This window comes from Macrobrachium rosenbergii, chromosome 55 (assembly GCF_040412425.1).
Source record: "Macrobrachium rosenbergii isolate ZJJX-2024 chromosome 55, ASM4041242v1, whole genome shotgun sequence".
NCBI classification, from domain to species: domain Eukaryota; kingdom Metazoa; phylum Arthropoda; class Malacostraca; order Decapoda; family Palaemonidae; genus Macrobrachium; species Macrobrachium rosenbergii.
The window spans coordinates 61,044,485-61,071,910 of NC_089795.1; the positions used below are offsets into that span (position 1 = coordinate 61,044,485).

General features: G+C 45.8%; 1 protein-coding gene across 1 annotated transcript in view; it reads right to left on the reverse strand.

Moving 5' to 3' along the window:
- Positions 1 to 26,485, reverse strand: part of Naa40 (N-alpha-acetyltransferase 40) — a 56,673-nt gene extending 30,188 nt beyond the window's left edge. The window contains exons 1-2 of the mRNA XM_067098654.1: positions 26,352 to 26,485; positions 10,968 to 11,090 (exon numbers count right to left, since the gene is read on the reverse strand). Coding sequence (XP_066954755.1) covers positions 10,968 to 11,090; positions 26,352 to 26,357 — 129 coding nt within the window. The 5' untranslated portion in view covers positions 26,358 to 26,485. The remainder of the gene's footprint in view (positions 1 to 10,967; positions 11,091 to 26,351) is intronic.
- Positions 26,486 to 27,426: the final 941 nt, after the last annotated feature.

The following is a 27,426-nucleotide window of genomic DNA, read 5'->3' on the forward strand; positions in this document are numbered from 1 at the left end:
GCAATCAACGTCATCCTCGCTCCTTCCGGACGTTGCAAACTTTCTCTTGGTGACTCTCCAGGATTTTGAAGGGGAAAGGTGGCATAAATCCATCCGTCCAATCCCAGAGAAGGGCATCTACTGAGATCGCTCCTGGATCGAGTACAGGAGCAGTAAAGAGGAAGCCTCTTCATCTTGGAAGTGGGCAAGATCCACTAAGGGACGTCCCCATAGCCTCCATACAGTCCTGACAAACCTCTTGGTGAAGAGTCCACCTGTCGGGCAGCAGTTGATTTGTTGCCGATCTTAGAAGATCCCACGGACGTTCCTCCCACGCAGCAACGAACCTCATGAGAAAGTGACCTTCGGAGGCCTGTGTCCACAGCAGGATGTCCTTTCAGGATGAAACAGGAACTCTAGGAGTGAAAGTACCTCCCTGTTTTTTTAGGTATGCCAGAGTTGTGGTGTTGTCAATTGATCTGGACTACTCGGTTTGCAACTCGTCCCTCGAATTGAAGAGCCAGAAAGATAGCCCAACCCAGAGATTTATGTGCCAGGACACTTGCCCCTCTCCAGGTGCCCTGACACTTCCTCCCCCAGTGTTGCTCCCCATCCTGTCCCTGGCGCCGGGAAAACAACATCAGGGGTTCTGAAGGTTAAGAGAAACCTTCTGCCAACTTTGAGGGATCGAGCCACCACCTTCAGGTGATCCTTCACCTAAAAGGAGATCTTCAGAGAAACTTCCAGATCCTCCTTGTCCTCCAGTTCTCCGCAAGGAAAAATTGAAGTGGTCTGAGAGTGTAGTCTTCCCAGGGAACAAACTTCTCCAGCGATGAAATGGTTGCAGATCCATCCATTCCTTCACCGAGCATATTTCTTTCAGGAAGGCTGAAACTTTGTCTGCACAAAGCAGTTGCTGTCTTTCGTGATGGAAAAGCTCAAAGCCACTGAATCCATCTGAATCCCCAGATAAACGATGGACTGAGTCGGAGTCAGATGGGACTTTTGAAAATTCACCAGAAGTCCCAGGACTTCTGTCAAATTCAACGTCAAAGTGAAGGTCCTCCAGACACCTCGACATCGAAGAGGCCTTCACGAGCCAATCGTCCAAATAGAACGAGACTCTTATCCTGCCAGGTGAAGCCATCCGCCACATTCCTCATTAACACCGTGAAGACCATGGGGGCTGTGTTTAGCCCGAAGCAGAGAGCTCTGAATTGGATATACCTGTCCCCATGGAGGACAAACCTCAGGTACTTCCTTGATTGAGGATGAATAAATACGAAAGTAGGCATCCTGTAAGATCCAGAGAAATCATCCAGTCGTCTGGTCTTCCAAGGCTCCTAGAACCGACTGGGGCGTCTCCATTTTGAACTTTCTTTCAAATAAATGGTTCAACCTGCTGACATCTAAGACTGGTCTCCATCCCCTAACTGCTTCGGGACTAAGAACAACCTGTTGTAGAAGCCGGGGATTCCAAATCTGAACCTGTTCCACAGCTCTTCTCTAAGCATCTGCTCCAGGCAGGTCCAAAAGAATCTGCTGCTTCTCCTGCTGAAGGGGAGGGCGACAGATCCTTGGGCGACGTGCAACGGAGGAAATGAGAATGGGATCATGTATCCTTTCGATGACAGTTAGAGGACCAGTTGTCCGTCCCTCTCTCTCTCCAGGCTCTTGCAAAGGAAAGAAGCCTGGCTCAACAGGTGTCTGGAGGTGTCCACAGAGTCACTTCTTGCCCCTAGGTTTAGAGGGGCTCTACTGCCTCTGGAGAGACCTCTTCCTCGAGAGGACGATCTCGAAGAAGCTCCTCCATGAAAGGGCTTCTGTATCTTGAAGACTGCCCAAGGGAAGAAGAAGAAGGACTGCTGGACGTCTAGAAGAATGGGCCAGAGTCTTGAAATGTGGCCTTCTTGCAAGTGGCGGCAGTATCCTTGATCAAAGACTGGGGAAAAGATGGCTAGACAAAGGGCGAACAGCAACTCTGCCTCTGTGAAGGACAGACTGACTTTGCTGTGAAGTTGTAAACAAGGCCTCTTCTTTAAGAGGCCCGTACAAAGTGGGCAGCCAGCTCTTCAGATCCATCCTAACAACCTTGTCCATGCAAGTTAGGGACGCTGAATAAGTCTCCCAGACTAATGGAATCTGGGCTGAAGCCTGCATGTCCAGGACTCCCAGGCACCAGTCCAGAAAGTTGAAAACACCATGGTTCGGAAGAGACCTTCAGATGGTGGTCAGTTTCAGACAAGGTCCAGGACACCTAGCAGTATGAAAGGAGAGACCTCCTAGGAGCGTCCACAAGGCTGGCGAAGTCCCCTGGGAAGAGGAAGAATCTCAACCAACATCCTCTCCTCCCATACCACATCCCAGCCTTCCCACTCAATCTTGATGGAGGCAGGGGCTAAAGAAGTCTTGCCACTGGGCCTTCCTGGAGTCCATCCACTCCTGAACTTTCTTGAAAGGCCCTCTCAGAGCCAAGAAGAAGTGGCCATCTTCAAAAACCCAAGTCTTCTGTGACTTTGATGAGGTTAACTGCGGAGGAGGCGAGGAGCAGAAGGTTTAAACTTGTCCCCAAACAAGTCCTTCAGCAAGCGATGTCAAGACCTGCAATCGGAAGAGCTGATGAAGTCGAGGACTGTTCCTCAACGCCGCAGGTTCCGATGCACTCTTGACAGCTCCTTCTTCAACGGGAAGCAACCGAGAGATTGGAGAAACTCCCGGGAGGTCTAAGCCCTTGCGTCCAACGGCAAAAGGGATCTTCTTTTGGAAGAAGTCGAGAAGAAAATCTCGGCAAACGCGCCTTGAAGAGCAACCGGCGGGTCGCAGCAAGAGGAGCGTCTTGCCGAGCAGCCTGAAGAGCGTCAACTTAGCAGCAAACCGAGAGCGTCATGTCGAAAAAAGCAGAGAAGCGCCCTGAAGAGGGGGTGTCAATTTTAGAAGCATGGGAAAGCGTCAGCAAGAGGAAGCGATCCCTGCTGAGAACAAGAAGCCGCTGAGCCAAAAGGACTTCTAGAGAGCGGCGAAGAAGCATGAGACGACGAAAGCGGAGAGAAGGGATGTCGGATCTTTTGACAGGCAAAGGGAATCCTTCCGACGATGACACAGATCTGCCTCTTCTGGGCCATTAATGCCAACTGTCGCTGCGTGATCTTCCAAAGGGAAGCCTGAGTAGGAGAAGAAGTCTCGTCTCCAGGAGAGAGCTAACTTATGGAGGAAGACGATGGGCTGGCGGGACGCCTTCTTTCTTCCTCACAGGAGGAAGCAAAGCTCTCTCCTGGAGCGACCGAGCGCCTCAAACATCCTTGTCGATGGCGTCCTGGTCCTCTTCCTTGCAGGAGCGTCAAAACTCTCTGAGAAGAGCCAAGAGCGCCCGCGAGAGAAGACTGGATGTGAAGCGTCCTTCTCTGACAGCTCTTCAGGTTCGAGACCTTCCGAGAGCTCCACCCTGGCGCAGGGAGGAAGATCCCAGGCGAAGCAATCCTGAGAATCGTGCCCGTGCGACGCGATCCCTGGCAGCCTGGGAAGCGTCAACAGGACCTGCGGCGGCGCCAGATCGGTGGGAAGTAACCTCCCAGTAACCCTCTTGCGACTTTGTTTGCCCACTCCTGAGTCCTGGGAGTCCGACAGAGTCCAGGCCTAGGAGGCACGTGGGGCCGATCTGACGCCCCCTCCCACAACACTGGGGGCACAAACACTATCACTGCACTTCACAGCACTTTGAAGAGCGAGCACTTTGCTTCTCAGGTTACGAATGGAAGACATAATAACAGATAGGGCATCTCCTTCCGCAGACACAACATCAGCCGAGGGCAACACCACAGGACAGTTAGGAATATCGACTACGGAGGGTTAGCAGGTGAAAAACACTAACCTGACTCCTACTCACTGATACACCTCCCTGAAGACCTCCTGATCCTATCACACTCTAACTTCCTTCCATAGGAATCTGTAAATTCCTCCAACTAGCATCAGGCAAGGACTCACACTCCTTACATCGATCATTAAACAAACAAACATGCCCCTACACTCTGAGCATAGAGTGTGAGGATCTAGGCTTTCGGTAGCCTCACCTTACAGTCTCACACAGCAAACTCTATAACTAGCAGAACTAGATTCAGACATCTTAATCCAAGAAAAAACAAAGCAAAATCAAAAAACAGTCCACAATAGCATATGCCTAGCCACAAGTCCAAATCAAAACCAAAAGTCAAAACAAATACTAAGTGACAACCAAGTTTAACGAAACCAAAGACGGAGTGTACTGAAAACAGGTGTTGACAGTACCGGTGACAGAGAAAATCTGAATAGAAAATGGAATGGTTCCTGATACCGCCTCCAGCGGCGGGAATGGGTACTAACCACCTGATCTCCCACTGCGTGTGTCATAAGTTTTGAAATTCTGTCCGGACTATCAGAGAAATACAGCTATATATATATCTGACAGGTAAGTCTCATGAACAAAACTTTTTTTATAAAAAAAATCTCATTTTTATATAAGTACTTTACCCAGTAATTACTTAGCTGATTCCACGCTGAAAGGTGGTGGGGAATCATGGACAGTAAAATAACAATCTACAAATGAAAAGATAGTGACCTAAAATAGGCTAACATTGAGACAATGTTGTTTCCTTACCTTGTGAGAGAGCTGTGCAGATAATTACTGCCTCTGGTTGGCGCTCATCTCAACCTGTAGAGACGTGACGGTATAGCCAGAGTCGTCTCTATGGAAGTGGGATATTCTGCAGGGAAGGAGTGCTCCAAAGACTGACAGAACATACAGCAGGAACTCTGACGAAGGTGAATACCAAAGGTCAACAAAGCTCACATCATTGCCCCTGCCCAGGATGCAGTACTAAAAAACAATAAAATACCAACAATAGAATCACCTACACCATAAAAATTAACATGACCACTACCCAACACTAAAAAACTGGTGGGCACCACATTCTTGTACCCTCCAGGCTTCCCCAGAACTCAACACCACAAACAAGGTGAAGAGCTAAATACATGGGAAGGGATACTTCCAACACTTCCTCACCCATCACTATGCCAGCCACGGACATCGGACCTAGAGTGCTGCAGTTCTCGTAAACAGTTTCCATGTCCCACAGATAGTGCATTGCAAGCACCGACTTACTTCACCAGTATGTTGCTTGAAGAATGGAGGATAAGGAAAGGTGTACTTGAAAGCTACTGATGTAGCAATTGCCCTTACATCAAGACATCTGACAGCTTTCATGACTTTCAAAGTCATTTTTCTCCCTTGGGGAGCTCTAGACTTAATAACAAGATTTCTCAAAAAAAGAAATGGCATTCTTAGATAAGGTCTAAGTGATTTTTGACTGAACACCACAATTCAGAAAACTGCCCTGGCTAATTTTTCTCACAAACGGTGCAGGTGGTACCTAAGTGCTCTCACTGGGCAAGCACTCCCTTCCCCTCTTCATGCCTAAAATATCAGACAGGCTCTTAATGGTGAAGGAACAAGGCCAAAGGGCAGAAGGGTTCTAGTTCTTTGCCAAAAACTTAAAAGAAGGAACAGACTCAAGTCTCCATTCAAAGCCGATCCTTCTGGCGATTATTTGAATTTCTCTTATTCTCTTCACGTAAATTTACACTAGCTACTAGAAAAATAGTCTTCTTAGTTAAATCCCTCAGAGAGGAAGAGCGCATGGGTTTGAAGCGCTCACTTGATACACTCAATTGAGGTACCACATCTACATTCTAAGTGAAATTCTCCTCTTTCTAGATCTGTTGGTGCACCTCCAACAACTAGAATACTGTGCAAAATATCCTGAATAGAAGAAAATGTCAAGGCCTCTGATGGAAAAACAGAACTGAGCATTGCTCTGTAGCCTTTTATGGTGGAAGACGACCTTCCTAGAAGACCTCCAATTTGAAAGAAAATCCACTTTTGGAGGATAGACGTCTAGAAGATGAAACTCTGTTTCTTCTGCAAGTCCTAAAACTTCCACTTTGCCTGGTAGAGCTTGTTGGGTGAGACATGTCTACATTTGCAATGGTTACCACCTGTCGTGGGTAATCTTTCACTGACAAGTCTACTAACAGTCAAAAGCCTGTCAGGGCCAGAGTGCAAAAGCTTTGGTGGAAAATCCTGCAGTGCAGTTGTCTGAGAAGACTTGGAATAGTAGGGGGAAGCCTTGGAAAGTCTATAAGGAGATCCAGAAGGTCTGGGAACTATTCCTTCTGCTGCCAAAAGGGGGCAACAAGAGTCATCTTTACACTGCTGTGAGAGCGGAACTTCTTGAGAACTTCCCTTATCACTCTGAAGGGTGGAAAAGCGTAAAGGTCCAGGTTTGACCAACCTTGTATCATCGCATCTGTTGCCCATGCGAGAGGGTCCAGAACAGGGGAGCAGAACAGAGGTAGACGGTGATTCCAAGAAGTTGTAAATAAGTCTAGGGTTGGTTGTCCCCATAATCTCCAAAGGTTGGAGCAAACCATAACATGTCAACGTCCATTCCGTCAGAAGGACTTGATTCAGCGGAACTTAGTCTAAAAGGACATTGCATTTAAAACTGGATGAAATCTTGTAACTAATTGGGTTGGTTCTGAATATTCTGCCCATCAACATAATTTCTTGCTATCTCATATTATGGGGAGAATGAATGCGTTCCCCCTTGATGTTTTATGTAGGCCGAGGCTGTGGTGTTGTCTGCAAGTACTGTGATCGTCTTGTTTCAGACTTCTGTTGCAAAATAACTCAGACCCAGGTGAACCGGTTTCAATTCTCAGGTTGATGTGAAGCTGTTTCTCCTTTGGGGACGAAATTCCCAAGATTTTTCGGTTCCCGAGGAGCGCGCCCCAACCTAGACCCAAAGCGTCGAAAAAGAAGTCTAGGTTGGGGCTCACTGAGAGAAGGGATTTCCCCTCCGTCAATCTTTCTTTTGACTTCCACCAATGCAGGTCCTCCTTTATCTCTGTTGTGATAGGAAAGGACTGAAGTTCTTGATGTACCTTCCGATCCCAGCAGGCTCTCAGGTAAAACTGTAGTGGCTTTATGTGCAGTCTCCCCAGTCTTACAAACTGCTCCAATGAGGCCAGTGTGCCTAAAAGACTCAACCACTGAGTTACTGTGCATGAATGAAGGGTGAGAAACAGGTCAACCTTCCTTATACAGTCCTCCACTCTCTTGGGGGATGGTGAAGCCCAAAAGCTCCGAGTCTATCAGAATCCCCAAATAGGGAATACTCTGAGTGGGAATTAGTTGAGATTCCTGGAGATTCAATAAGTTCTACATCTTGAGTCACTGTTCATTAATCCTTTCTGTAAGTCCTCCATGCACTGATCCTTTGTGGGAGAGCAAAGTTTCTCAAACATTTTCTAAATAAGCAAGATCTTTACCCTGCTAGATGAATGCCAAACCGCTAGAGGGGTACCCATAAAATAATAAAAAAACTTGTAGGGCAGTAGGCTGAAACAGAGCTCTGAACTGATAAATTTGGCCCAGCTAAAGACAAACCCTACTGTAATTTCTTGAATCCTCGTGAACAGGGACATGAAAATTGTCCTCCTGCATGTCTAGGGAGATCATCCAATCCCCCTGATAGATGGAAGTAAGAACCGACTGTGTTGCCTCCATACAGTACTGAATTTTGTCCTCTCTATGAAGGCATTCAAGGCACTCACGTCAAGCACTAGTCTCCACCCCCCAAAAGACTTGGGCACTTCGACTCGGAGCTCCTGACTAGTTCTGTGGCCTTCTTGCTGAACCTCCTCTGAGAGGGCCAAATATCTCTCCAATCCTTCGGAGTAAACCATCAAGGCAACGGGAGTGTTGGTCAAGGGAGGCCTCTCCCTGAATGGGACAGAATAACCCTCCTTGAGCACTCTGACTACCCACTGGTCTACCCCCCTCTCGAACTCCATCTCTCCCAGAAAAGAAGGAGCCTCACACCCAATGGGGCATGAAGGACTGTGGTCTCACTTGTGGGCGGAAGGTTTAGTTGATGACTTCTTGGTGGTTCAGGGTGTGAACCTAACTGATCCTCTGGGCCTAGACTGAGATCTCTGTGGACCAATCTCTCTGTCACTTCATCAACTGTGTCAGAAGATCCTGGGTAGACTTCTTATGCAGGCTGGAAACAGTCTCACTAATGGTTGTCTACGGGAAAAGATGATGCTTGTCCAGCAGAGAAAATAAAAGCACTGACTTTTGGGACAATGTAACACCTTTAGATGTAAAGAAAACCCAAAGTTCCCTCTTCTTGAGCATGCCCATTGTGTATAGCGAAGCAATCACCTGCGAACTGTTTCTGACTGCTTTGTCAGCGCAGGAGAGGAAACCCAGAAGTTCCAAAGGGTAATCAGGTGGAAGCAATGGCTCTTGAACATTCTTTTAAAGAGCGCCTAAACACCAGTCCATGAAACTTAAAACTTCAAAAGTCTCAAAAAGACTTTTCAGGAGGTGGTCCATCTCTTGCACCGAAAAGAATACCTACGCTGATTATAGAAACCAGAGAAATCCCTCTGGGAGGAGGCAGCCACTCCCAGGGAAGGAGCTTCTCCAGTAGCATAAGATAAGTAGCGAGACCTAGAAAGACAAGAAGGAGGGACATTAAAACAGGCCTTCCTCTGCTCCCTCTTCTCGGAAAGCCAGTTCTCCACTTCACTAAAGACCTTCCTGGATGAGGACGAGAGAAGAGTCCAGCAGTGTCCAAAGGCTGACTACTCATCATGAAAGACGAAGCCAGGGACGAAGGAGTCACAGACAAGAAGAACTCCGAGAAATTCTGGAGTAAAAACTTCAGAAGTGACGCATAAGGAGTTACTGGTGAATCTTGATTGAAATCCTCTTCTTCAGACAAAACTGGAGACAAGGGAGCATCCAATGGAGGTGCCTTGGCAGTGGATGGTCCATGAAGAAGTTGCAGAATGTTATCCAACTTGCAGTGAAGAGGCACTAAAGATGGATCCAAACTTGAAGCAGACTGACAATTTGTTGCTGAACTGGACGAAGCTGGGGCTTTAAGCTTAGAATCCGACGTCAAAATACTGGTTGGTTCCCCAAGGCACTGGCAGCAGGCAGAGGAGAAGATACACATCAATGTGTTGGAGCTCTAGAGTGAATGAGTGCGTCAGGGAACTCGGGCGCTACAGGGCGATTCAGGCAGCTCAGGCGCTTCAGGAAGCTTAGCTGAGTCAGGATGTTTAGTCGTAGGCAGGCGTTCAAGCCGCTAATGGGCGTTCATTGTATGAAAAATGCTCATCAAGAACAGGGTACTCGGCCAAATCCGGGCACTTAGATGAACTTTGTTGTACACTAGAAGCAAGGCGCTTGAAGTCAGAATGAAGACGCTTCTTAGACGAAGAGGAGTGACTAAATACTCGTTCCTGGCATCCAGGGAAGGAGAAGCATTCAGGGCTGTCCCGCTAGAAGCATTCAGGGCTGTCCCGCTTACTGCAAGAAGGCTGAGGACTGAGAGGAGCCTCCCTCAACCTTTTGCTGGGAAGTCGAGGAGCTAGATCCTTGGGAGAAGAACGCCTCTTCAAGGGACGTGACTCATCGGGAAAACACCATTGGCGCCTCCGGTATGGTGAAGAATCTCCCAAACTACAGTAGACGAGAGTTGATGCACATCTGAGACACCTTTCCAATTGCTGTCTCTTAACGCCACCTGGGAAACAACAGGCTGGTCTGAGGGGGCGACTGCTCATGGGCAGACCCCACTGACCTCCCTTGGGCTAACGGTATGCCTCCTCCCTGGTTCAGGGGAGTATGGCAGTGACCAATGCCTAAAAGAGTCAGCGGGATGAACAGCCACCTCCTCCACTAACACTTCAATTTCACTTTTCTTATCAAACTTATCCATAAGAACATGCATCGCTGTCCCTAACTGGGCCACCATACCTACCACCATAGTAATTATCTGTTCAAATTTATTTTCTATGCTGGTGAAGCGATCGAGCTCAAAAGTGTGAAAGTCAGGAGTAGGAGTAGGTGGTCTAGGAGTCTGTACTGATACAGGGGAAACAGGAACAATAGGAGGAGATACAGCAGGAATATCTACATCACTAGATTTAGGAGTCATCTGACTGGCTAATTTCTCGCTGGCTTTAGCAGCTGCCTTCCTCTTGCGATCTCTCTCTAATTTATTTAAATGAGAAGTCAAGGTCTTCCATTTATGTTCATCCCAATCCCTGCATTCGTCGCATGTCATATCAATGGTACAAGCTTGCCCTCTGCAATTTATGCACAGGGTATAAGAGCCATAGGTAATTTTTGTTAACCAGGTATTGCAGCCTTTGCTGCAATACTGGAAACTAGAAGAGCTAGTGTCTGACAAACTAACTAGCTAAAAGTCACCATCAGTAACAAAGTCAAATCAGGAAAAAACAATGCCGGAAGGCTACCATACAAAGAATACTTCACCGAATGGGAAGAAACAACAATTGTCAAAACTAAGCTGCTTAGTCAACACGGTGTATGGACGATGCAAGCAGCAGAAACAAATTGATCTATTGGCTTAGTTGTTCCTCTATCTTACCCCGAAAGTGGGTGGGGTCTTTCACCTACACACAACAAAAGAATCGCTACTGAGATTTCAAAATTTAAGCTGCCATTCAAGTAGAAACTCCTAGCTAAGTAATTACTTGGTAAGTTACTTATATAAAATTACTATTCTTGTTGATTAAAATTACTACAACAAATTTCAAAAGGATTTCTTAATAATAATGTAAAAAGAAAGTTACAGTGTCACTTTATACTGCAGTGGGGAAACAGTCTACTGTAACAGTGAATATATACAGTACCCATTTGTGAGAATGATTCAAGACTTCTGTATTAAACCAAGGCAATCAACTAAACAGCCCCTCTCAGCATCAAGCACAATTAAAGTAATTCTGTATATTGTGTGGATGCATAAAATAAAGAAAATACGGACATAAAGACAGTGTTAAGCAATACTGAACCACCATGATATAAATAAAGTGCAATTTCCATGAATAAAATAAAAGAAGAAAATACTTACAATTTCATTAGCCTGTTTAACCAGCAGCCGAGCTGCAGCATCCTTTGCCTTTTCTGCCTTTAACTGCGCACGACGCTCTTTACCTTGACCCTTTGACTTATTTCTCTTGCCTTTATTGTTATTCTGTAATACAAAGATGCTTGAATGCCTAATACTTCAATATTAAAAATATAGAAAGAGCTACTCAGTAATCCTTTAAAATACTGCAATATGAAAGTTATTTGTTTTTCCTTTAATCAAAATCACCTTCTCTTGAAAATTACAAATAATCTGTTTGACTCTTGACTTGCATAGTGCTGACAAAAAATGGTTCCAGGATGTTTTCACAGGTCACTCCTGAATTTGTCATGCATCAAATACTGTGGCTAATCAACACAAATGCAGTGAGTTGAAGGTATACCCTGTATGCTGATTCTGCCTCCCATGTGGCAACATGGCTCCCTAGCATCAGTCTCTAACACTCGCTGTCTAAGCAGCATTTTTCCTTTGCTACTCGTGTTGTCTGCACCCTTTCTTCCATGAAAAAATTCCCACAAAAGAGTTGGTAAGTGCCAAAAAATTCCTTAAAAGTCTAAGATGGCATATATACCGTCAGCTTTTGAAGAGAAAACAAAAATAGATCATCTGAAAAGTGGCATGACCTCTGACAAAGTTGGACTGCAAGTTGGGTAAGAAGAAATCTAGGAGCAGCTCAGTAAAGGACAGAAAAAATCTTTTTGGAAAGTGTTAGGCTAGTGCTAGCTAAGACTGCAGCTGAATAAACCAGGGAATGGATGGAGGAAAAGCCACAAAGGCATAGTTAGGCCTATAACTGTTAATGGCAAAATTAAGTCTCTTTGAACACTACAGAGCCCATTAAACTGTTTATTACATTACAAAGGAATACTTACTGGCACTGTAAGGGGGGGGGGGGTCAGCTGGAGTCTTCCTTAGACATTTTCAAAAGGTAGGCTGGTAGAACTAAGCAATAGCTCTGCATGGAAAATGAAATTTTTATAATATACTGAATTTTCAATTTTAACATTAATTTTTGAATACTTACCTGCAGAACTAATATTTGCATGTATCTTTCATGCCTGCAACAAGCTTTTAATAACATTGAATCCTAAAAATTCAATACAAACATAAAAATATCTCATGTTTATGCATAGACATATACTGTAATACATCCACATATCTCTACCTATAAATACAAATATATGAGGAACTCAAGACCCAAAACAATAGGCAACAAGCCAGTTGGTCTCTATGACAGTAGACTGCTGTCGCTTGTTCCCGGTTGTTAAGGTAAAAACATCCAGAGACCCCCCTGAAGGCTGGGGGAGCGATGGAGCTCCCTCCCACACCAAACCATTCCTTCTTTAAGCAAGTGCATCGACTGGCCTATTGGGCAAAAGTGGAGAGGAAGGAGGGTGCCTATTAGTTCTGCAGCTATGTATTCAAAAATTAATTTTAAAATTGAAAATTAATTTGTTCCATACTAACCTGCAGCGCTAATATTTGCATGATTAGCAACATTTAAAATTTGATGGCAGGATGCAATTAATGGCACTCAAAACAGGCTTGTTGTGTAATTATAACCATAAGATTCAGATGTATCTTAAAAGTGACTTACCAAAACTGACAATACAGGCTTGAGATGTCGCAGAAAAAGAAAATGTGGCTGATTGTCAGTTAGTCATTATGTCAGTTCATCTGCCTAAGGTGGCCTATTAAGCTCCACACCAAGTCAGACAACCACCCTCTCATGCCCCCTCCTCACAGACTCCTAAAGCTCAATCTCCCAGTCTTTGAGTTAAGGCAAGTGGCAATGACTGACATGTCATGTGAATTGGCAAGTATCAGACTTCCAAACACAGATATACAACCTTTTTCTCTCTCCGTCAGGTATTGGCAAGTATCAGACCTCCATTCACTGACATCCCATTCATGCAGCCTCTTATGCGTTGTACATCAGCATACAAGAGACTCATTCACACAGCTTCGTGTCTCTAATCATACATGCGAGCCAAACTCACCTGACCATACATACCTCTATTATTCTAGGTACAAGGAACAGGGAAAGTGAATGGTTAGGTTAAGATACCACACTGCCAGCAGCAACAATGGGACCAAGTGATCTTCCAGAATCATATACATACTGTACATCTCTTAAGTAATGACTAGCAAAAACACTAATCGATCTACATGTAGCAGCATTTAAAACTGACAGTATTGAAATATTAGACCAAAATAACATGGAAGTAGAATAGCCCCTAATACTATGTGGACCTTTGTCCCAAAAAGAAAGAGGCTTCTTCTGCCCATCTGACTGAGCCCTAAAATTACCTCCCTCAGCAAAAAGGCCAGGCCATTCTTGGAAAGTGGTTGTGAATTGTTTCTTAATGATACAAATAGAGATCTAGGTCTCTGCTCTACTGATTTAACCCTGTCCAAGTAGTACCTTAACACCCTGACTGGATATAAAAACCTGTCTGGCTCTTGACCACTGACAAATGCAGCTAATGAATGGATAACATATACCCTTCGAAGAGGTCTGGATTCTGTCTCAGTTTTTGCTCTAAATTCTGGCAAATATGAAACTACCAAATCTTCTCCTTTCATTGTCACAAATGATGAAAGAGCATGAAGCTCACCAAGTCTTTTTGCTGTAGACAGTGCCAAAAGGAAAAGGGCTTTCTTCGTCAAAGACCCTAGATTAGCTGATCCCAGAGGTTCGTAAGGAGGAGCCAGTAAAGCTGCCAAAACCTCATCTAAGTCCCATTGGGGCTGGTGAAGAGATCTTCTAGGGACTTCTACCTCGAATGAATGATGATGTTCAGAGAGTATAGGATCCTCGAATACATCCTTATACCAGAATCTAAAAACAGATGCTAACATTGCTTTGTAACCCTTAATAGTGGAGACTGAAAACTTTCTCTTTTGTCGGAAATGAAGCAAAAAATCTGCTACCTTTGACACTCTGGGGACTGATACTGTGTGTCTATTATTCCTACACCGAGTGCAATATACTTTCCACTTATGTTGGTAGCTTACATTTGTGGTATTTCGTCTAGCCCTGGAGACTTGTAGGACTACCTGCGCTGACACGCCCCTTGCTTGAGCGAAACGCTGGATAGTCTCCAAGCAACAAAACAAAGTACTTGTGGGCTGAGGTGAAATCTGTGCCAACGGGGCTGCCTTAATAGGTCCCATCTGACAGGCAGTTTCACAGATACTTCTGCTGGCACATCCCAGAGATCTATCCACCACTCCTTCTGGGGCCACCAAGGAACTATGAGTGTGACCCTGCATTGAGATGACACTCCTATCTTGTTCAAAACTTCTTGTATAATGGGAATTAGAGGGTAAGCATATGCCTCCAGGTGCGACCAGCTCTGGAGCATAGCATCCACTCCCGCCGCCATAGGATCTTGATGTGGGCTGAAATAAACTGGAAGGCGATAATTGAGAGCTGTGACGAAAAGATCTACTGTTGCTGGCCAAAGGTGATCCAGGCAGTCTACTATCTCTTGTGGTACTGTCCACTCTATGCTGATAATCTGGTCTGATCTGCTGAGGGAATCTGCAACTACGTTCTTGCTCCCCATCACAAACTCAGGAAGCAGTGTGACTCAATAGACTTTGGTCCAACAAAGGATCTCTTGAGCAAGTTGATTTAGAGCCTGCAATTTGGTGCTGCCTTCTTTCCTCAGGTATGATATTGCCATGCAATTGTCTGAGAAGACAGCCACCACACCAGAGCTGCACTGTTGGCAAAAGTGGTGAAGACCTAGCTGGATTGCCTTCAGCTCTCTCCAACTGATGGACTTTTGTTGATCCTCCTTTGTTCATTTCCCTTCCACAAAAGACCTGATCTGAGGTGTAGCATGACGACATTAGATATGGGAAATTTGATTTGAGAGAGACTCCTTGAAGGAGATTGTAATCCATCCCCCACCATTGAAGATTCTCCCATATATCTAAGTCCCATGGAATTCTGACTGACTGGTCCGCTCCTTGCCATTTTCTGTGAAGTATATGCTGAAGTGCCCGAACCTGACGTCTCTCCAAGGGAACTAGTGCTATCAACGAATTCAAATACCCCAACCGACGAAACCACAGAGATACTAGGGGAATTTCTGACCCAAAAACTTGTCTATGCAGGTTTGAATTGTATCTATTCGTCTCTGTGTCAGAAAAGCCTTCAAATCTATAATCTGAATCCTTATTCCTAGATATAAAGCTTCCTGCTCTGGAATGAGGTCCGACTTGTCGAGATTGATTGTTAAACCTAACTGAGAATATAGACTTAGAACTACTGTATCTCCTTCGCAGAGAGCTTCTCTCAGGCTGCTCACAAGAATTAGCCAATCGTCCAAGTACCTGAGTATTCGAATGCCTCGAGAGTGAAGGAGGCCTGAAACTGGAGCCATCAACCAAGAAAATACTTGGGGGGCTGTGGAGAGGCCAAAGCACAGCGCCCGAAGCCGCCATACTCTCCCGTCCCAACAAAACCTGAGAAGATGACGAGACTGAGAGTGAATGGGGACCTGAAGAAATGCATCCATGAGATCGATGGGGGCCTCCATCTTGAATGAAGTTTTGAGCACATGCTTGTTGAGATGAGAGAGATCTATAACAGGTCTCCAACATCCCGTTGCCTTCCTGACAATGAACATCCGACTGTAGTACCTCTTCAATGGAAGTGGAGCTTGTCAACTGCTCCCTTTGTTACTAAGGAATTTATCTCGGCCTTTGGTTGAAGTGTGAGAATAACTGTCGAATCAGATAGGGGTATTTGACAGAGGAGGAATGGACTCCAAGGGAACCATATACCCTTCCTTGAGGACTTGGGTGACCTATTGTTCTACACCTAAGGATTCCCAAACTCTCCAATACTGTCCTAACCAGCCACCTACTGCTCCCTGTGAAGGAGATTTTTCTATTTCAAAATCCTTCTCTGCTAATTCATATCCCCTTCAATTAGAACAGATAGCATGACTGTCAAGAACAAGTTTAACACTTAGCCATTTGTGGCAAGAAGTACAGTGTCTTGTGTTCGTTGAAGCTGATGAAGCCGAGCTGCTATAACTGGATAAATCCTCCATAATACTGCAGAAAAATGCCTAATGTCTAAGAGCTAATACAACAAGAGCTGTTAAGAGTCGTGTGCAACAAAGAAAGGAATGATTTGGTGTGGGAGGGAGCTCCGTCGCTCCCCCAGCTCGTGGGGGGGGGGAAACGGGTAATTTTTACCTTAACAACTGGGAACATGCGACAGTGGTCTAATTTCATAGAGACCAACTGGCTTGCTGCCTACTGTTTTGGGTCTTAAGTTTCTCATGTGTATTTATAGGTGTATATATGTGAATGTGTTATATGTGTATGAATATATATGCAGTACTTTTGTTTGTATTGAATTTTTAGGATTCAGTGTTGCTAAGTTTGTTGCTGGCACGAAAGGTAGGTGCAAATTTAGTTCTGCAGGTTAGTGTGAAACAAATAAAGTTTTATATATACTTACCAAGTAATTACATAGCTATTAGTTTCTATTAACCGGCAACTTTCGGGGTAAGAGAGGAACCAGCTCAGCAAACAAGCTCAATATGTTTATGCCTTCCTAACCATGCGAGGGGAAGAGGGAGGGCTTTGATTAAGTAATTACTTGGTAAGTATATATAAAACTTTATTTTATTATAAAAATGTCATTTTTATATAATCTGCCACCAAGTATTGCAACTGAATCCACATTGTGGAGGTGGGGTGCATGGATTATCTGTCCTAATACATTAAAATTGTAATGTAAAAAAAAACAAAAGAATTGCTAGCACTGGTAAAAATGCTTGCTGGTTCCTTACCTGTTGAGAGAGCTGCTACAGGAAAGTACTGCCTTTGGATGGCGCTCATCTCAACACATAGCAGCGTGGCGGTGTAGCCATGAGTCGCCTACTACATTAGCAGGATTCTTTGTTGTGAAGGAGTGTCCGATTGCACACAAGGAATGAACAAAGTTGCCCCTGCCCTGGGCATCATACCAAAAAACAAAACCAGAGAATAAAAACACAATTGCCTACTGCCAAATGTTAAAAATACCATTACCCAACCATTAATAGACAAAAACTGATGAGCACTCCATATAAAAAGTACTTCCTGGTTCCCCTACAACTCAACACCATGAATCAATGTGAGAAAATAGGAAGGATGAAGGAAGACTTCCTACGCTCCTTCTCCCAACACCATACCAGCAACTGAAATAGGACCCAAGGCACTGCAATTTTCACAGTTTCAATTTCACGCAAATAATGACATACAAACACCGATTTGCATTTCCAAAACGTTGTTTGTATAATAGAGTAGTAGAGTCAAATTAAGCCTAAGCAGGGATGGGGCTACCGCCCTCCCATGCGCTTTAGCAGCCACTACAGACAAATACACTAATTTGAGAGTGCGCCTCAAGAATAAGATTGAAAGAGGGTGAGAAGGATTTTTACTGAGCACCAAAGGTTGCTTGAAGACCCACGGATCTTTTCTAAGTAAATAGCATTTCAACACCCTTACAGGGCAAAGAGTTCTTTCTACATCCTCTGGACCTAGAATATCTAATAAACTTTTAATAATGAATGAGTGAGGCCAGGGATTGGAAGGGGTCTCATTTTTAGCTAAGAATCCTAAGGTAAATAAGCAAATTGCATTACCCTGAGAGAATCCAATCTTTTCATCAAAAGCATGTAGCTCACTTACCTGCTTGGCAGTAGCTAACACTACTAGGAACAAAGTCTTCCTAGGTAGGTCCCTCAGAGAGATAGATTGAAGGGGTTCAAAACGTGGTTGTGACAGCTACTTAAGAACCACATCTAGATTCCAGGCTACTAGCTTATCTTTTTTCTGTTTGGTCATGTCGAATGACTTGATGAGATCAGAAAGAGCTTTATTAGCAGAGAGATCTAAACCCCTATGTCTAAATACAGAGCTCAACATTGCCTAGTAGCCTTTAAAGGCTGAAGTAGACAGATTCCTGGAAGACTTTAAATGGAACAAGAAATCACCTATCTCTGCTACAGATGTCTTAGAAGACGAGATGTTGTGTCTCCTGCACCAGTCACGGAAGATTGTCCACTTGGCATGTTCTGGTTTATATATGTAGTTAGGAAAAATACAATTTACTTTAAAAAATTGTGATATGTTCCGACACAATATACAAACCGTCGGTCCTTTACATTAGGAAGACTCACTGGCTGGAGGGAGGAGTCTGAGTGAGTCTCCTGAACTGACAGGATTCTGCACACTGGGCTACTCCTCCTGGCCGAAAGAGCGAGGAGAGTACCTGAGCCTGGCATGATCAGAGTGTAGGAACTGCAAGATCAAATGTCGATACTGGACTTTCGCATGAGTGAAACATGACTCATACAAAATATAGGCTGGAAGAATCTTAGAGTCAGATGCAAAGGGAAAAGCTGAGATAGGGTTTGCCTTATTGCCAGACTCTCCTTCCTCCCTTGGAGGAAAGAGCGGAATTGCTTCTATGATTCTGGGAGAAAAAAAGAACGGTGCTCGATGTGCAGTCTTACCACATCAGCGCCTAAGTCCAGCCAGTGTGGGTTGAGTCCTATTCTCATCCGAAGGAGGAGAAGGATGGGACGGGAAGGGAGGAGGAAGAGAGGCTGGCCACTCTCGGTATCCTTCTCATTTCCAGAACCAGCATGTCAGGCGAGATGCTACTAGATCCTCTTGAAGGAGCGGGTGAAGAAACACAACTTGTTGCGCCTTCCCACAGGACCAAGGAAAAAGGGTTCCAGGCCTGTGGTAGAAGACCATATAGGAAGACAGGAGTGAGTTCTGAGACCACATCTTGCTTCCAGCCCGACAGAAACTTCGAATGTGGGGATGGACCAAGCCATCAGCCGTGAGCTTTTGGTGGAAGGTGGTACCATCACTGTCGTCAGCTGCCGAGTACCTCCTTCGATTGTTTCACAAAGCCAGGAGGAAGATGTCCTGCACACTTCCTCCCTTGGGAGAGAGTACGAGCGAAAATGTCGTGACATTCCAGGTTAGGAGTGTTGAGCCTTTTTGGAAAGTACCACAGCTCTTAAAGAACAAAGTAGCAGATGATCTGGATCATTGATACAAAGTCCAAGGAGAGGGACAAAGGGCATTGAACCCGACAATAGATGCGAAGGTTTCAGGAGTCCACCTGCACGACATCCGAGAAGGAACGAGCGATTGATCCCCTTCACCTGTTCTTCCATCTTCTACGTAGAGGCAGGAGCAAAGGAGAGATGGTCCCACGAGGGCATCTCAACCGACGACTCTCGTAAGGACACGCATTTGGAAGGGACAGGAACCCAAACGAGAGTCACATGCCACCCGGGCTGACAGTTCCTGGACAGCAATACCAAAAGAAACCTCTCATTCGGGTCACTAAATCTTGACTGGAGAAGAAGAAGGCTACTTCAGATAGAAGACTAGTCGCAAGGGCCTACATTCTTCACAAATGAAAGGAAAGAAGCAACCCTCGGCAGAGAAGACGAGGAAGTCCAGACTTGAAGGCGACTCTGACCGAAAGGAGTTCATAATGACACCCACCAGCGAAGACGGCTCCAGTCTCAGGGGAGTGTTGCAGGGGACTTCAAGAGATATCAAGCTAGAAGCAGCTGCCGCTCGGCAAGAAAGCCTTTGCTTGCAAGGGAAGCTGGAAGGTCTCCCAGTCCTGAACACACCGGGACACTTTGCCGGAGAACTGCTTCGTGTAGCTGCTACAGGAGGTTGGGTCAAGCAGAACTCTTCTTGATGCCTTGGCTATCAGGTTGCGGCCCGAAGTCTTCCAGCATCTTCCAGCATTTGTCTATAACTCGAGGGTAATGCTTCAGAACTAAGCGAAACAGACAAATACAGAGGGAAAAATCTTAGATATCAAGTTTCCCAGAAAGACAGTATGTATTAGTCGTAGCTCCTTCATGCCTGGGTCTGTACCTTGGAAGAGCAAGGAAAATACCGACTTGTGCAGGGAGGCAACAGAAATCTCTTACATTTTCGAGTGAGCAGCATGTCCGGCCCCATCACTCACAACTTCGAGGCCAAACACACAATACATCCCCACCGGGGATGCGTCCAACTAATTGAGACGAGATGTCGAGTGCGCTATAGAACACTTATACCTGCAAATGTCGACAGATGAAACAGGAAGAAAAAATTATTCCCCTCTTGTTTGTCGACAAATGCCACCAATGTGGTTTGTTGTTCAACGAACGACAGTGTCATAAAGCTCATTCTGAATTCTCGAGCCAGAGGCTGCCAGGCCCAGGATGGTGAGAAGGTACTAGTGTCTCGGTCACACACCTTCAAGACAGTCTTACAGGTGTGCACCTATTCTCGATCTGTGGTCCATAAGTAGACACACGATGTAGAATATGCAAGCATATTCGAGTTCCTTCAATCAAGCATTAGCCCACAACTCCTTCCTCATATGAAGAAGACGGATGGAGAATGGAAGCAGACTTCCCATTCTCCGCCCATGAGAAACTTACTGGCAAGATGACAGGATACCCAGACAATTAGCTCTAGCTGGGCTGGCATTTCCCGAATCGGGAACACAGGAGAGGAAGCGGGATGAAAAGAATTGCCGAGACCTAAGGGAAATAGATACTTCTCCTGAAGGAATCCATTCCTGGGTCTTGGCAATGTCGCTGCCAGCTCCAGAGACTTGATAAGTATCATTTCATCCAGGAATCTGCGATAGGAGAACTTCTTCACGGTGGATACTTCTTTCTCTCTTCCTTCTTCCCTCCTCTCTTATGGGAAAGAGGGTGGAAAGAGACACAGTTATGCGCACTTTCCTAGAAGGGTAGGAGAGGCTATGTTCCGCAATCTTCTATTGAAGTCTGGGACTTCTTAGGAGTTGAGGGGGGCTGGCTTGAACTCAAAGTCGAGTCGAGATGACTAGACCCCAAGGTCTTGGCCATTGTCCAAAGGACAAGGCAGTGCCCCGGTACGAACCTTGATTACCAAGCTATCTTGCAAATCTCTGCAAGAGAATGGCAGAACAAAGTAAGATTCGTTCCTAAGGGTTGAGCCAACTTGGGACTTACGAAACTGGAGATCCAAATTGGGACAAAGTCCTTCTTCTTAGCACCAGAATTGCCCACAGAGCTGCAGTTGGCCAGACCCTCCGAGGCAAGAAGAATTCGTATTCTGTCAAGGCAGGGGAGAAGCTTGGTGTCTCGACCTGAATGAACTCCTTCTCCGAAGAAAAGTGTTTATCTGGTCGAGAACACTCTCGGAAGCAAGGACCACGGCAGCCTCCGACACTCTCGGCCCGTCGGGAACTGCAAGGGTTCGGAGTGACGAAGATTATCCATTGGGGGAGTCGCGGTCCTGTCCCAGGGATCCTCGTGCTGACGAATCGGCGCGAAGTTCTCTGAAAAAAAAAAAAAACGAGGGTGATCGCAACTTGAAGAGGAACACCCTCGCTGCTTCTGAAGTGTGAAACTCCTGTACCTCTCCCCTTGGAGGGAACCTTGACAGATCCCATGAAACCATCCTTGGCTACCTGGTCGCACTACGAGACAAGTGGGGACCGACACCCAAAGCACCCCAGGAAGCCGAACACCGAAGAGCTCTCTCTGTCCGTCTCACGCCTCTCGGAACAACCGAGAGGAAAAGAGAACACGTGAGGAGAAAGAGTACCCCTACCTGTCCTGCCAGTAAGACCAGCAGGAGAGGCGGACCGTGAGCAATAATCAACCAAAGGAGATTACTGCTACACGGGGGAAGAAGAGCGCTTGTGCTGTGGCAAAGCACTTTCCTGGGAAGAGCAAAAAGTTCACTCGAACAGAGCCGAGAACCCATTTGGAAAAAACCTAGTGGGGCTGAGCCGAGCCAGTCACGCGAATGCGATCCAGCTGGGAGGTATGCGGTGGACTGGGAGGCAGGCGGGGCGAGCTGAGCCGAGCCCAGCCAGTCTTGCAAGTGCAACCAAAACCTCTGGGCGGGCGAAAGCAAGCTGAGCCGAGCCAGTCTCATGAAAAAATAACCAGGGGCCAAGCCGAGCCAATCGCGCGAACACAATCGGAACTGGACAGGGCGGGACTCGTCTGCTTTGAACTATTACTAGTTTCCCAAACTCTAAACTCCTTCAAGGCCGAGGCCCCTCAAGAAGAAGGTTCAAAGGGGAATTCTGTGTCTGCTATCCTGCATGCTCAAACCCAAAGGTTCAAGACACAAGTATGAAACCCGGCCAAGCAACTGAAGCAGCTGGCGGGCAGTATCGAGACACCTGGCATCTCAGCACCCAGACACCTAGGTGTCTTGGCACTTTCTCTCGTCCTGTGCCTCTCGTCAGGAGAGTGCTCTTGATTCATAGAATTCAAGCTACCCACGAGACTTCCAAAATCGGGAGCGGCTGCTTTCAGTTTCCTAAGAGATCGGAAGAGCCAGGCACAGAACAAGCCTTAGCCGCAGCCTTCCAAGACTGGCAACGAGGGCGCGGCCTCTCGAGGCCACGCTCTCACGGCAACCAAAACGCCAGACCCCACAGAAGAATGCGAATCAGTTCCCGCCCCAGGGCAGGAAGCGCCAACGAGAGAAACTTGTCTCCCAGAAGAGAGTCAGTCCCTTAGGGTTCCCATAGGACTTTCAAAGGGAATCTCTTCCTGCTTCTTCTGGTGTTCGAACCGGCAGGATCGAGACACCAGGCTGGGAACCCAACCGAGCACTGGAAAGCACTCGGGGAGCGCTTGTGGTGCTGGCAGGAAGAGCTGAGACACCTGGGTGCCTCGGCCCTTTCTCTCGCACTGCTCCCAAACTGGGCCGAGAAAATACTCTCCAGACCAGATCAGGATATTTGATATTCCATAGAATCTCGAGCACTCAGAATGGCTCGCAAACAGGCACCCGAAGCAGACCCTGTCTTAGAGGCGGAACCTCTAGGACTGGGAACGGGATCGCAAACCGAGGTCTGTGCAGCGGCGGCTCACAAAACACAAAACCCAGGGGTATGCGAATCGGTTTCCTAACCAGAAGGTCAGGAAGAGCCAACGAGAAACCCACTGCCTCCTCAGGAGGAGGCAGTCCCTAGACATCCAAGGGCATCAAGGGGAAGAAGCAGCCTTCCTCTCCTTCAGCCGACGGAGGTCTGTCTGATTCCCGGGACCCCCTTGGACCTCCGGAGAGGAAGGGAAGAGGCAGCAGAAGACGAAATCGAAGGTAAGATGAACAAGACGGCGGCTACTTCCACCACCTCCACTCCGACATCTTCTACAGGATGGTGGACACGAAACATGGTTACCTCCAGGGCAGTCGGGCAGGAACACAAAGGAAGCGACCCAGGATACGACCACCAGGAGAAGCAACAGGCATGATCAGGACAGCTGATGCAGGAGCTACGGCAGCGGTTCGGAAGGCAGGAGCTACTGCAACTGCCAGGAACATCACTTTCCACATGGCGACTTCCTTCACCTTCACGCCGAAATCTTCTACAGGATGGCCGACATTGTAACCTCTGGGGCAGCTGGCAGGAACACCGTAAGCGGCCCAAGGCATGACCGCCAGGAGAGGCAGCAGGCATGACCAGGACAGTCGATGCAGGAACTACAGCAGTGGTTCGGAAGGCAGGAGCTACTGCAACGGCCAGGAACGTCACTTCCACAAGGCGACTTCCTCCACCTTCACGCCGAAATCTTCTACAGGATGGCGGACATCATAACCTCCAGGGCAGCTGGCAGGAACAACGGAAGCAGCCCCGGGCATGACCACCAGGAGAAGCAGCAGGCACGATCAGGACAGCCGATGCAGGAAGCTCACGGAAGGGTTCGAAGGCAGGAGCTACTGCAATGGCCATGAACGCCACATCAAATGAAAGTCACCAGCACGACGACAGGAACGATCAGGCGGCTGCGCAAGAGAACAGGAAGAGCGCACCAGAGACGCCGTCGAGAACAGGAGCGTAACAAAGGAACAGCAGGAGCAGATGGACCGCAGATATGCCAGAGGCATTGCCACAGCATACATGAAGGCCAGCAATGACAGCAATCGATCCACATCAGCGGGAACAGAGTTGGAACGATCCCGACGTGGAACTATGTCATCCAGCCAGGTGTTGTGGTCCATCCTGAAGCAACACTAAATGAACGTCGGGACGCCTTCAAGTGAGATATCCCTTCAGTATTTAAATAAAGGGCAACTGGAAGAGAAGCATTACCACTTGCCATTGGCCCCTTGGCCTGAGTCACTGCTGAAACACAGACGCAAGGGATGACCAGCTTATAGACAAGGTTATCACAAATCGTGGGTTTGTATTAACAAATATCAAACTCACATAATATATACACAAAGTACATTAAGATCCCACCAGGATAATAAGAGCTTAACGAGTCAGGTGGAGAGATCCGAAACCACGTCTGCAACACATGACAGCCGAAAGCAAACTGGAATGTTTACATCCGGGGCAGGTATTCCAGCCTACCTGGCAGTAACACTGCAACCACCACTCGAGTTTAACGTCGCTTTCAGCCTTTGCGCTGAAAGTGATTCCTAATGTAGAGGACTGACAGTTTGTATATTGTGTCGGAACAATCTAGATTCAAGGCTGGTAATGGGGTCGGGATTGGGAGTAAGGGAGCCAGGGTGCAGAGTGATTGGTACAGACTGAAAAGAGGGATCAGGTGGAACAACAGACAAGGAATTAGATTATCAATAGCAGATTTAGCAGACATTTGATTAGCTAAAGTCTTCTTGCTACTGGCTCTAGCCACTGCTTTCCTCTTTTTGTCCGTCTGATTTGGTCAAATGACTACTCAGTCTTCCACATTTTACCATCCCATGAAACACTTCCTCACAATTCAATTCAGGAGAACATATTTGACCCCTGCGAGATGTGCATAGAGTATGAGGGTCATAGCAGGCTTTAGTCAGTCATGTACTGCAGCCTTTACTGCAATACCGTACCTAAAACTCTGAGAGCCTGAATCGGACATTGTTGACAAGGCAAGAGTCAAAAAATTCTCAAAATCATTAAAACAGGTAATGCTGGTCTTCCTGTGGAAACCTGACGCTATCTAATTGTGCCGAAAAAGGCTACCATAAAGTGAATACTTCACCAATGATTCCAAGATCAAAAGAGAAGAGAAATTCCAAAAAACCGCTGCTGCCAATCACTGTAACCACAGCCATCAGCAGGCACAAACATATCGAGCTCATTTGCTAAGCTGGTTCCTCTCTTATCGCGAAAGTGGGCGGGATCATTTGCCTAGCCAAAATAAAAGTAGCACCACTGCGAATTTCAAAATTCTAGCTGCCTGTTAATAAAAACTAATAGCATTGTAATTACTTCGTAAGTAGCATATATAAAACTGACTTTTCCAATAGTATTTTGGTTGCGTAACAAGAATTTACCGTTATTTTTTGTTGGTTGACTGTAATTAACCTCAGAAGTCATACGCTGGCCATTCTGAAATGTTACTGAGCATGCACAGTGTTATAGAGGAGCTTTTGGTAAAAAGTGGAGTTTCCTTCACCAGGGGGTCCGGACTAAGTAGCACAGCCTGCCAGGTTAGGGTACATTAGATTAGTATAGTTCCTTTTATAACAGGTTTCCTTAGCCAATCCCCTCTTAAACACTTAAAGTACAAGAAAAATCAATGGTAAAACTTTACTTTAGTTTCACGGCCTGATTCCCACCAGTCATCAACCAGGACAGGTACCTCATATAAGACATAACCTTTCCTATAATGCCAGGTTCTGACCTAACTACATCTTACCTACCTAATCTAACTTAGGCCGACATACCCTGACCTGGCTGGGGGGCTTTGCTCCCCCTTGGAGCATCAGGCTGCACAACTGAAGTAATGTTATACCAAATCAATTTCCAAGGTGATAGCCTGCGTGGAACTCTTACTTAGGAACACCGGTAGGCCTAACAATTTCACATTTTCCATGGTAAAACTGAAACTAGGCCTAGCCTAGTCCTACTAGCTTACAGTGGCCTCGTCCCCTGGCCACCCACCGGTCGCCGACTGGAATATTTACCGCCTTGAATTTTTGTTTTTGTTTAAGCTATGTCTTTGGTTTAGGTTTATATTTACCGGGGGTTGGTACTAAACATGCCGCCTATTCTGCAAGTAACCCGTTAGTTACCGAACCAGTTTACGTGTAAAAACTTTACCAACTGCAACTACAGTAAGTAGCAGACCTAATTCAGGATCTATGCTTTGTTAACGCTTGACTATTGAAGAAAGGAAAGTATGCCTAAGCATCACTGTAGCCTGAGAATAGGCCTAAGATGGGTTTACAGTAGGCTACTTTGCGAGGAGACTCTCCAAAACAAATTCACTACAAGGAAGCATCACTATTAGTTATATATGACGCGACGAACAGAGCAAGATTAGGACAAGTAACAGAAAGACTTACATTCATCTTAGTATCCCTATTCGGAGAGACAACTACAGCACAACAACGGCTTCTCTGAAGACCTGTGACACTTGTCAATAAAACTTGGCGCGCAGTCGACTTTCGTAAACAGAAGCACACCGAGACTTCAAATCTTCTTCTTCTTGGGGTTTGTATAAGGCCATGGCTTCGATTTTCTCCGTTTTTTTAAATTAATTGAAACAGCCCACTTCATACATGATCTATGCGGAAGCATTGTTGTTAAAAACTGAAAATTTAAGTACAGAGAACTAAAAAATAAACCATCTCCTAATGTAAGGTCATAATGTGAAGCAAAACTAATTCAACTGATGTAACACCAACCCTAATCAAAGTACGTGAAACCCAATATTTACCATTCGCACGTTTATCAGTATGACACATCCAAGAACATTTCGTCACATTCATATCATTAGAGTGACTTACGGGTTGCTCCATGAGCAAGAGCCCATGCTGACATGAAGCCAGATTAATCTCAGACAATAATAACGACAATAAACTAATGTCCTGATAAGTCTGTGCAATCTTTAGCCTTTTCATTATTCACTCTGTGCCAAGCCCATAAGGATTATGTACCCACAGACGAGTTTTTGGAGTGAAGAACCAGGAGCCCGGAAGGATTGCGATGTTCGAATACCGTGTCTCTCTCTGCGAGTTCTGAACTACACTTTTGTCATGCGCCCTTTTAAAGCAGAGTTTATTATTATTATTATTATTATTATTATTATTATTATTATTATTATTATTATTATTATTATTATTATTATTTCGTGATTATAAATTAAGTATCGTGCTTATATAAATTATTGTAAGCACGCATTAGAAATATTTCTCTAGAGGTAAGGTAAGTGCAATGAAAACAACCCCAATATTCGCAAAGTTCATCCCGGCATAACCCCGATTCCATCTGTCTGTAAAACTTGGTCACTGGACTTATCTTCAGAATTTTTTTGTATAAAAATAGAGCAGTTTATAAATGACTCTATATGTATGTTAGAGAGACAACCAAGCAGTGTGTGCTCGGTGGTTAAAGAAAGAAAGACGGAAAATCTCTCTC